Source organism: Aedes aegypti, chromosome 3 (assembly GCF_002204515.2).
Source record: "Aedes aegypti strain LVP_AGWG chromosome 3, AaegL5.0 Primary Assembly, whole genome shotgun sequence".
Taxonomy (NCBI): domain Eukaryota; kingdom Metazoa; phylum Arthropoda; class Insecta; order Diptera; family Culicidae; genus Aedes; species Aedes aegypti.
In genome coordinates this window covers 123148044-123159320 of record NC_035109.1, presented here as the reverse complement: position 1 = coordinate 123159320, position 11277 = coordinate 123148044, and the positions used below count along the sequence as shown (strand labels likewise).

Here is an 11277-nt window from a genome sequence, read left to right as displayed (position 1 = left end):
ACAAATAACGGCTATAACATATTTAAAATTTAATTTTTAAAATTGTTCCAAATATGAACCTTGACACTTTTGATCATGTTTGGCGTTCACTTTGTCGACAAAAATGCCACAGGGCTTTTAGTTTTAACACTGGGGTTGTTCCTATCTGACATTTCGAAAGGGACACGACAAACTAAATATACCCAAAAATTTGAGTTTAAACCAAGGGGTGTGACAAAATCCCAAAAACAAGAAAAAAATGTTTTATTGACTTTAACCAACGAAAATCATTTATAAAATGTGTAAACATGTGTTTTTGGCCTAAACTTAAGTGTTTGGTATCAAAATTGGGACAGGGCTTTAGGACCCTATTTATCTATGTATTCATTTTCTATTTTCGGAAAGATTCATGCGGGTGGGTGATATGGTACAGAGTGTGTGTTGTGGTGTGTAACATGGCCATGTATGTCGACATACCTGTGCAGGGTTTATGCTACTGGAGCTCGAGGCGTTACGTTCCATGTCGCCGAGGGATACGCTGGATGCATGCGATGTTCAACGGCCAGCAGAGTCACCAGTTGAGGGGTGCTTGGATTGGCTCAGCAGTAGCGTAGCTAGGCCGAGTCTACGTGCGTCGAGGGTCGAACTAAAGTTGCGGGATAGGGCGTCGGCTCGTGGTCCGAAACTCTACTGTCTCCTCCTTTCGGAATCTCAGCAGGTCGGAAAAGCCTCTACTCCCGTTTAACTACCGTGATGGCGGACCGGCACGGACCAACGGTGCACAGCGTGCAGAACAATGGGGGATTTCTGAATCAGAGCTTCCAGCTCCCATGAAAAAGCGTCTTTCGGACGCTGAGGACCGACACAAATCATTCATCAGTTTTACATTAAATATAAATGAATTCAAATTGTAGATTACCTTTTTATAAGTGGGTCGAACACGCACGAAGCAGAGTTTTCGCGCCTCGTGGGTAAATCTGGATCGTAACAACGTAACTAATAAAATTAGATTAATAAATGCCATTTCACTTTACCACTATTCCGTTACAAAGTTTCTTTAACAAAAAGTAGTTAAATCAATTATACTAACTAATCTACACACCATTCAATTACAATACGCTGTATTGTATCCAATACGTTATATTGTACATTAATGTTTTATTCCATTCACTGAATGGTACGTTGTTATCCGGGGGTCCTCCGCAGTGTTACGGTTCATACAAAAATTTTGAATTTCCCATACAAAACCTGTTAAGTCGGGAAGGGAGGGGGTCTAAAAGTGACAAATTTTGCGTTACGTAATATTTGATTCATTTTAAGCTAAATTTGTGTAATCGTCGATTTGATTGAAAAGAAGCCAAATTTAGGTTTGTGGTTCCGTGTATGTTTCTTCGATTACTTTATAATCAACCAAACAAACTGTACAGTGGACCCCTTGTGGATTGTACTAAAAATGTTTTGTTTTGATCCGAACTGTCGTGTGCGCTGTCAAAATATTCTCGTGTAAAATGGCTCTTGCGAGTGCTTTAAAATCCGGAATTTTGCGAATAAACACGGCTCTACTCAACAATGTGAGACCATTCAGTATCACATCTGTGAAGCAACTTAAAGAAAGTAAGTATTTGCAAAGATTCATACCAAAATCATAACTTTAAAACGATAAATTCTGCAGTAAAGGAAACTACCCAAAAGGATGCGCTGGTCATCAGTGCGGAATACGTTGCCTCTCCGCGATCAAATCAGATGCTGCAGCAGGTGACGGAGGCCAAATGTGGAAGTGGACAACAATTCTGTCCCCAGTGCAGCCTGGGGTTGGATATCAAGCATACGGATGTGCTGATCTTGAGCCAGTATCTGCGCAGCGACGGATGCATGCTTCCACGCCGGATTACTGGATTATGTAAGCGTCAGCAGCGACGAATCGGCTCACTGGTTATTATGGCCCAGAAAGCGGGACTGATGCCGAACATTGGTCCTTCGTGGAGCAAGAGAGATCCCAAGAAACGATACCAGTGGAAGAAGTATAACAAATATTTCGACGAGAGCACCATTAAATGTTAGAATGTTGATTGTTGGAATAATATAGCGATTTGATAAGCAGGACTGGTAGCAGGTCTTTATTTTAATGCGAGTCTCTGAAAAATCTCCTCTTTCGCCGAAATGGTCTATAAAGGCACTATTTTCCTTCTTCCTGGATTTCCAGCAATTTGAGTTTTCTACAGGAGTTCTTCAAAAAAAAAAAAATCAATGATATGATCCACAGTTTCTAAAAAAGGGTTTTCCAGGATCTTCTACAAGATTTTGTTCCTCATGGAGTTCTCCAGCCATTTCCATATGGATTCCTTTGTTAATGTATTAAGACTTCATCATTAGATTCCTCCAGAAACTTATCTAAAAATTTCTCCAACATTGCATCCACGAATTACTACTGCTGTTCTAGCAAACAATAAAATAACACAACACTTATGGTTCTTACACATGTTAGAATGGCCGTAGTGGTAAATGCGCAGCCATTCAGCTGAGGGTCGTGGAATCTCACCGGTTGAGGATCATTTTGTAGAATAAATTTTCTCGACTTCACATTACACGTTATTTCTGGAACGACTTTACAAAGTTCCGCACCCGATGGGTTTTGGAATCGATAAGTGCTTGTTCTAGCACTTGTATCAAATGTACCAAGCTAGTTGGATCGGTTTGCAATAAGACTTCCTTGCGAGTGTTCTGTTTGCTCGGCTCGCCATCAGAAGACTGTAACTTTTCCTTGTGTTCGTTGACCACTTCGCTGTCCAGGTGCAGCTTCATGGCTATAATCGGAGTGGCTTGCTTGACCATTGATCGGGAGGCCACCTTCGCTTCCAGGCGCCATTCCAAATCTCGGAAGTGCAATTCACTGTCCGAGGAATGTTTGAGAATGTTTTCCACCAGGCTACGCTTGCTGCTGACAAACTGCCACAGGATAGCGATTTGTCCATCGGTGAACTGAAGGCTTCGCAGCGTCAGGAATTCCTCCTCGGTGATGTGAAGCTTGCTGGAATCGATCAGAAGGCAGACCAGTGCTTCGACACAGGTTTTGATCGTTTCAAATGTGGTATCAAGTTTTTCTACAATAAGACACATTGGATTCGTTGTATGGAGAGGAATATATCTATAGATTACTTACTGGCAGCGATGGAACATTTTTTCTCATTTATGCCGCTATTGATGTACTCGATGGCCAATTTGCAGAACTCGATCAAGACTATGGGATAGAAAGGGAACAGAGGCTAAGTTGTTCTTGTAGCAACAATTTAAAAAATACTTACCTTCTTCCGATTGATCCAAAACGAATTTTAGATGTTTGTCTTGTTCTTGCTTGATTAAATGGGCCATATTACAATAACCAGTAGTAATATATAAAATTAATTCGTAATTCTGAATCCAATACGAAAAACAAACTTTTTTATGAACCTGAATGATGATGATAATGATACTGATTGATAATAATCAATGATTGTTTACATGAAACTTCTCGCTTGGTCATGCGTATGGTTCATTTGGTATAAAACCGCTTTACATAAAATTTATTCGCCGTTCCATGTAGAGGGCTATAGGGTCCTAAAGCCCTGTCTCAATTTTAGTACCAAACGTTTCAGTTTAGGGCAGAAACACATGTTTACTCAATTTTTAAATGATTTCCATTGGTTTAAGTACAAAAAACATTTTTCTATGATTTTTGAGATTTTGTCACACCCTTTGGTTTAAACTCAAATGTTGGGTATATTTTGTTTTCCGTGTCCCTTCCGAAATGTCAGATAGGAACAACCCCAGTGTTAAAACTATATGCCCTGTGGCATTTTTGTCGAAAAAGTGAATGTCAAACAAGATCACAGGTGTCAAGGTTCATATTTGGAACCATTTTTAAAATTGAAATTTAAAAATGTTATAGCCGTTATTTGAGCTGGAAAACTTGCTTAAGTAGTTGCAATAACATTCTCTTTCGTATTATTAAATAAAAACAAGAATTCATTAAACATTTTAGGACCCAATTCCTTAACTGAGTGTTTATAGTCCGCAAGCAAAGCTTCGATTCCCGGTCGGTCCAGGATCTTTTCGTAATGGTAATTTCCTTGAATTCCCTGGGCATAGAGTATCATCGTACTTGCCACTCGAATACGAATGCAAAAATAACAACTTTGGCAAAGAAAGCTCTCAGATAAGACTTCAGTCGTCGCACCAGACTTAAAAAGTGTGGAGCAAAAACGATATTTTGAACCACTTTAAGTGTGTTTAATACATATAAGGTACCGCGGGGCAAGTTGGTAAATGGGGTAAGTGAAAACAATTGATATATTTATCAAAAAAAAAAACAACTACAGACTTCTTCGCGAACGTAACGCTGCTTCAATTGCTCCTGATTTAATTGCTGATTTGGACGTTTTTAAAGATATACAAATTTTCTGTGCTTTTCGATAAACCCGTTAAAAGTATTCCTTTATATGTTTATATGTTTCGGTGATATTTTATGTTTGCGTCGATTGCGATATTTGTAAGTGATTCGATATTCTAAAATCAGTTGTTTTGTTGAAAGTGCAGTGGCTGCCGTTCCCGCTTTATCATGGATGGAGAAAAAGTTTGTCAAAAGTGCTCTCTGAGTATAAACTTCAAAGCCTGTCTCTATACCGTTTGCGAAGGAGAATGCGCAGGCTTCTTTCATGCTAGCTGCGTTGGATTGAGTGAAGATGCTTTGTGCGTGTTATCATCGATCAACATCATCTGGATGTGCGACGAGTGTTTGAGCCAATTTCGGAGATTGAGAGACGGGATCCACTGCCATCCAGATAATGATGCGACCAACGTAAAGGCTGTAGGTGACGAAGTAAAACTGTTGAAAAAAGTAAAGGCTGTAGCTGACGAAGTAAAACTGTTGAAAAAAGTTGTGGCTGGGATTCAACACACGCTTTCGAGCATCGTAAAAGAAACGTCCAAGAACGACAAATCACCACTACATTCGACTCCAATTTCAATCTCTTCACGCCAACTTTTTAACGGAACTGATGCTTGTGCTTTGAATGCGGAGAGTGATGATCATCGATCGGCAGTCAATGACGATGAGTTCTCTTAATTTATGACGAATATCGATGTGAGTGCTACCGAACGTGACATTAGTTTGATGATTTCTCGTGCGCTGAACATTCCCGAACCCGAGCACATCGATGTTGTTAAATTGGTGTCCAAATGGAATCTTCGGAAATCGCGAGACTATATTTCTTTCAAAGTGAATTTGAATAGAAAATGGAAATCCCGTGCAATGGATCCGATCACATGGCCAAAACATATTGAAGTTAGAGAATTTGTTAATACTAAGAGACATAACGAAACATGGAAACCGGTTTGATTGTTTTTTAATGTTCAAATTGTTCTTTTTTAAACGTTTGATTACTTGTTTCTGCTATCTGTGAAAACAGTTTATAAATATGATGTTGTCTTTCCTATTAATCAGCTTGAAATGTTTTTGTGTGTGTTTCTTAGATTACTCATTTGAAAATGGATTGTTACTGTAGTATTATGTTCACATAGATTTAAACCATTCAATAAGACTTAAACGGTCAGTTGGATTATACAATAAATAAATAAATAAATAAAAAAATAAATAAATAAATAAATAAATAAATATTATACTGAATATGTGAATTAACGTTTTAAACTCATGCGTAAACCTTTGAGGTCATTGAGAACATTACGATAGGTAAGAGATTTCGGAGATTTATTAGCCATTATTGCATAATAGAGTGAAAAATTGTTAACCTGTCAACTGCTACTCCGTAACAAGTTGGCGGCGTACAATCTTATTTTAATATTTTCAGTGGAAAAAAGTTGCGGAAAATAATTTTCTGTTCCACTTCTTAGTTGTCCTCTGTGACAGTTTCAAACTGCAATAAAAAAAAGTTTTAGAATTAATTCGACGTAGACCTAAAAATAACTAAATTTAAACACCGTCAATTTTCTTATCAGGTGGGGCAAGTGAAAAGTTTATCATTAGAGATTGAATTTGTGTTTTCTCTTTAAGTAGCCATAAGTAAACATGGTTCGTAATTATCATAGAAAAACATAACGTGCTGATAATTCAAGAAACACTATACTCAAGCGTTAAAAGCTATTAGAAATCATGGAAATTCTCTAAAAGATGTTGCCAAACATTACAATATCAATATGTCTACTTCGGGCAGCCAATTAAAAGGAAGACGTTGACAGAAAAGTTGCAATATTAGAGAACACACGGAAATCTCGTGGAATGTCTATGTAATCCTAGTTCAAAACATAAAAATGAGGTATAGGTCTATCCACATAAAAAAGACCCTAAAATTTATTTATACGTATTTAATACGTTATTGAAGGATTCCGTTTGATTTCTCCCGAAGAGTTATCCGACGTCATATTCGACTTTCTCAAAAACAAAAAACGAGCGGTGGAAATTCTACAGAGCAGAAATGCAATTGCTGTCCTATAATGTAAGACCTAACATTGGAAATGTTGCAGTTATAATGTTGCCGAATCATTTCAACTAACATAACTGAACAGAAGAAAATTGAAGTGAAAAGAATAACATTTTCTTTGTTTACATGTTACTTATGTTATTGTTCATTGGGAAGCCTTAACAAGTGTTAAAGCTAATAGAAATCGTGATTGTTGTATTTTTTTCTTCAATTTTTCATAAAAATCGATTTCAGCATGCTTCTTATATATGGTGGGAGCAAAGACAAATTAAAGACCTTCATGTCCCTTGCAAATGCCCAAAATTTTATGGCTCATAAGGTAATCTAGAATGCCGTGAAAAGTGTACTGCGATGTGTCAAACTTGGGTACCTTTTACACTACCGAGGGACCAAATGCAGTACTAGAAGTGGTACCCAATCTGAGCCCGAGTGCGACGGACCTGGTGGGAGTCAAGCTAAAAAATATACAGAACCTCATTTGTTTCAATTTAAAGTCCCTAGAATTGGAAGAATCTCAACTATGCGAATTCCATTACCCACTTGCCCCACGGTACCTTAGCTTATAAATACTAATGTGTTATACTGTTTGTCAAATTGTTAAATTTTTGTTTCATACAGTTAAATGCATGTGTGTGTGACTATGACGCTCCAATTTAAGCACAAATCGTTCGAGAAAAGATCATTTCATATTACCACTATTTATCACGAGCCAGCATTCCCAAATAGTTTTACAACATCTGAATAGCATAGTGAATTGTTACCATTTGGCGTGCATTGCGCAAATAGCCTGAAAGTTTCTTTGATAAATGGATTATTGGGAAAGTTGTGTATCGCACTTCAAAGGTCACCAAGCAGTGGTTCCAAATATGTTTCTAAGCAAATTGATCCATACCCAAAGTTCTTCAAATGTACATTTACGCGATAAATTACACTGGATTTTCTATCCAAATGTAGATTTGCACTTGACTGCATCATTGCCACAATTAATTATAATCGATCAAGCCTATTTCAAATGGCTGACATACTTTTACAAATGTTTTACAAGCAAGTTTTCGTGAAACAAATAAAACAAACACACTAGCAACCCTGCTGAGAGCACATGCTTTTGATAAAACGTAAACAATTTTCGTTGGCGCGAAACCGATTCACCGCCTTTTCTTGCCCGCCAACGGCGAAAACAAAGGGTTTGACGTTCCCGCACTTATGAACCCGCCCTCACTTCTGAAGTGCGGGGTCCAATAAGGTGGGAACTGCGCAATATATCAAATTCCAATTTATTCACATATTAATCATTGGTCCTTTACAGGGGGTGAAATGAGCCAATAATTAGCTACAGTGATACCTCCATGAGTCGATGTTCCTTGACTCGATATCGACTCATGGAACCATACTAAAAACAACATTTCATGGTTACTATGATGGTCCCTAGAAGCAGCTTTCCAAAGGATTGCTGTTCCATTGCTCGATATTTCCATGAGTCGATGGTCCCTTCAATATCGACTCATGGAGGTTTCACTGTACCCAACATTGATTCAACATGGCGTCCAGTGTCTTTGTTTTGATTCTTTTGGGACTCACAAAACATATGATTTTTTGTATAGAAGACATCAATGATACCTCACTGTGCGTAAAACATTCAACAAAATGTTGAAAAGTAGAAAAGCGTCATCAAATATCCATTTAACGCAATATATTTAATTGTCAGAAACTAGAACTAGCAGCACATGAGCCGTGTACTCGAAAATCAAGAGCAAGTTAGGGCAAACCGACCAGAAAGTGGGTACCAAAACGCGAAGTACCAAAAACGATGTGAGGAAGAGCCGAAATGTATGAAGGATGACAGCCGTGTCAGTCCTCTGGTCCTTTAGGACTGTCGCTTTGTTTGTAGTTGACAGCCGTACACCCACCCTGGTCGCGCATTTGTCTTATGCCAAATTGATTATACCAAGCGGACTATCCACAAAATGTCAATGATCATCATCAGTCTTTTGTTGATTTCAATCCAAAACAAGACGTCAAACAAAGCGACTTGCACATTTTAGTTGGTTTTCTCGGCTAACCGAGCGGCGAATTATCTAAAATTTTGTTTCGACGGTGAACAACGCAAAAATGAGTCTCAATTTTGGAGAAATTGTGGAACCATCGACCCGTGCTTTCTGGGATGATTACGACGAGGGCGATGAGGACTTGGCTCCACTACAACCGTAAGTTTCTTTTCGATTATTTCACAGAATTTCAAACATCAATTACGATTTCAGTCTCGAATGGGAATGGTTGAACGAGGATAACGTTGAGCAAACATTGAACGCTATGAAACGACTCCTAATTCTTGAAGGACCGGGCATTTCCGCCTTCGCCGGAACTGCCGTGCTGAAAGGAAGGTCTCCCATTTGTCAGCTCAACAGTGGAACCATCAGTATTTATTACGACGCAGAAAAGGGGCTGTTGGTGTGCGTTTCGGAAGAGAAGGATTTGAACGCGTTCGGAAGGATAACGGAAAAGCTGGCCAATTGGTTGGACGTGGCCGAAGAAGTTGTGGCAATTTCATTTCAGCCATCGGTGATGCACAAGGGAACTTCCGGCAGCGATGCAGAAGAGGTGTGTTTCATCAGGAGTATCAACGGCCGGTTGAGTCAGATTCCGACACTGGGCGCTCCGAACGTCGTCACGGGATTGGCCGGTGGGGTACTGAGCTACCGGAAATTCAAGGATCAAACGGCGTCAGTTTACGTGTGCTATCTGGATTCCTGCGTACTGGATTCGGTTTCGGCCAAGCCGATCCTTCGGCTGTTGAAATCTCTGAACGTTGAGTGTGACGATTCCTACCAGCTTAAGTATAAGGCCAGTTCAAATTTGTACTTGTGAATAAACGAGATGTGATGGGTTGTTCTCAAAATCCTATTGGTTTATTTTTGAAAGCATAATAAATTGTAACAAACTGGACCCGTGCCACAGATTTCGATGCAATATTTAGTGATTCCTATTCGGAAAGTTGCTGAGACCATTAAAGCCGAGTCCCGTCCCATCAATTTGTTGCCCACATTAGAGAAAATTTCAGAACTCGTAAAACGCCTGCTGTCAGCATATTTAAATAGTAATATACCATAGCTTACATACCAGAACAATCGGGAAATCGAGATGGTCATTCCTGTGAAATCGCATTGAATTTGGTGTTGGCGAAATGGAAAGAGAACGATGAGCGTAAAGATACGATTGTGCAATTTTTCTTTTATTTTGTCGATCCTTGTTGAGAACAATCAAGCGTTTTGGATTTTCGTGCTCTGCCTTGATCCATACAGAAGTTGTTGAAAGAAAATCTGTTCCATACAAATTAAATCTGTGTCAGAATAAAAAAAAAAAACATTGTGTAATACGGATAAATATGTACTTGTGGCAGCCCTGGTTCTGAGGTAATAGGGTCCTAAAATGTTTAATGAAATCTTGTTTTTATTTAATAACACGAAAAAGCATGTTACTGCTACTACTTTAGCAATTTTCCCCGCTCAAATAACGGCTATATCACATTTAAACATCAATTTAAAAATTGGGTCCATAAATGAACCTTGACACTTAACATCATGTTTGACGTTCGCTTAGTCGACAAAAACACCACAGGGGTTATAGTTTTTTCACTGGGGTTGTTCCTATCTGACATTTCGGAAGGGACACGGAAAACAAAATACACCCAAAAATTTGAGTTTAAGCCAAGGGGTGTGACAATATCTAAAAAAACATGAAAAAAAGTTTTTGGACTCAAGCAAACGAAAAACATTAAAAAATTGAGTAAACATGTGTTTTTGGCCTAAACTAAAGCGTTTGGCACTAAAATTGGGGTACGGCTTTAGGACCCTATTATACCATAGATGTATGTGCTGTCCCGATCGATGTTTTTATTGGTGACTTCAATAGGAAATACGTCTATTGTTCGGTTTATTTACTACTACACGATGAACCATCCCAACGCATGATTCGAACGAATCGTCACAACTAGAGGCTGAACTGGGACAGCTCAGATATTAATTAGAGAAGCTCTAGTCTGTTGAAGTAGTACTAACTTCTCAGACTTTACGTTTTAAGAATCTACGGTCAACAAACTGGAAGCTCTATATTGAAATGGTTGCAACCAAAAGGCATGGATATTTTCCGTCCATTGAAAATCCAAGTGATTTGGACGATTTGGATGATGACGTTAAAACTACAATGACCTACAGTATGGAAGCTCTTGAAGGAGCTTGTCCTCTGCAGTCTGTGAAGACTACTAGAGGGAATCCTTGGTGAAATTCCTGCTATAATTGCACTTACTGTTGCCAACTCAAGGTCAACATTGTAAACCTAGCCATTATTAAATCGCTGGGAATGAATTGGCTGATGAGTTTGCTCGCAATGGAGCATCGCATGACTTCATTAGACCTGAGCCAGCTGTTCAAATTTCGAAGTGCTGGGTGAAGTTTCAGATCAATTCTTGAGCGGAAAATCAGCACAAACGATACTGTTAAAACAGATTTATAACAGTATCTGTGGCAAAGCGTTGACTGACAATGCCACATTCGATTTTGGCCAAACCGATCCTTCGGCTGGTGAAATCTTTGTCCGTCAAGTGTGACGATTCCTGCCAGCCTTAATAAACCTACCTTAATATAATTCTATTATTCCATTATTCCATTTTCGCATTCGTATCTTGTGTGGCAGGTACGATGATACTCTATGCCCAGGGAAGTCAAGATTTTTTTTTTTTACGAAAAGATCCTGGACCGACCGGGAATCGAACCCAGACACCTTCAGCATGGCTTTGCTTTGTAGCCGCGGACTTCAACCACTCGGCTAA

The 11277-nt window shown here is 38.9% G+C and overlaps 3 protein-coding genes across 4 annotated transcripts; 2 read left to right on the top strand and 1 right to left on the bottom strand.

Annotated features, from left to right (window-relative positions):
- The first annotated feature begins 1400 nt into the window (after positions 1–1400).
- On the top strand, positions 1401–2088 carry LOC5569091 (39S ribosomal protein S18a, mitochondrial). Its single transcript, XM_001658273.2, has 2 exons — positions 1401–1593; positions 1652–2088. Exons 1-2 carry the CDS (start codon positions 1488–1490, stop codon positions 2038–2040), a joined length of 495 nt encoding a protein of 164 aa, XP_001658323.1. The 5' UTR covers positions 1401–1487; the 3' UTR covers positions 2041–2088.
- Positions 2089–2230: 142 nt separating this feature from the next.
- LOC5569094 (COMM domain-containing protein 2) lies at positions 2231–3465 on the bottom strand. 2 transcript variants are annotated; one of them, XM_001658272.2, is made up of 3 exons: positions 3282–3465; positions 3140–3217; positions 2231–3080 (listed from the first exon to the last, which is right to left on the bottom strand). In XM_001658272.2, the coding sequence occupies exons 1-3, from the start codon at positions 3346–3348 to the stop codon at positions 2569–2571; spliced, it is 657 nt and encodes a 218-aa protein (XP_001658322.1). In that variant the 5' UTR covers positions 3349–3465; the 3' UTR covers positions 2231–2568. The 2 variants fall into 2 exon arrangements, with proteins under 2 accessions (XP_001658322.1, XP_021706952.1); XM_021851260.1 differs by having other exon boundaries at positions 3136–3217; positions 3282–3439.
- Positions 3466–8439: 4974 nt separating this feature from the next.
- Positions 8440–9408, top strand: LOC5569090. Its single transcript, XM_001658271.2, has 2 exons — positions 8440–8656; positions 8711–9408. The coding sequence occupies exons 1-2, from the start codon at positions 8562–8564 to the stop codon at positions 9315–9317; spliced, it is 702 nt and encodes a 233-aa protein (XP_001658321.2). The 5' UTR covers positions 8440–8561; the 3' UTR covers positions 9318–9408.
- Positions 9409–11277: the final 1869 nt, after the last annotated feature.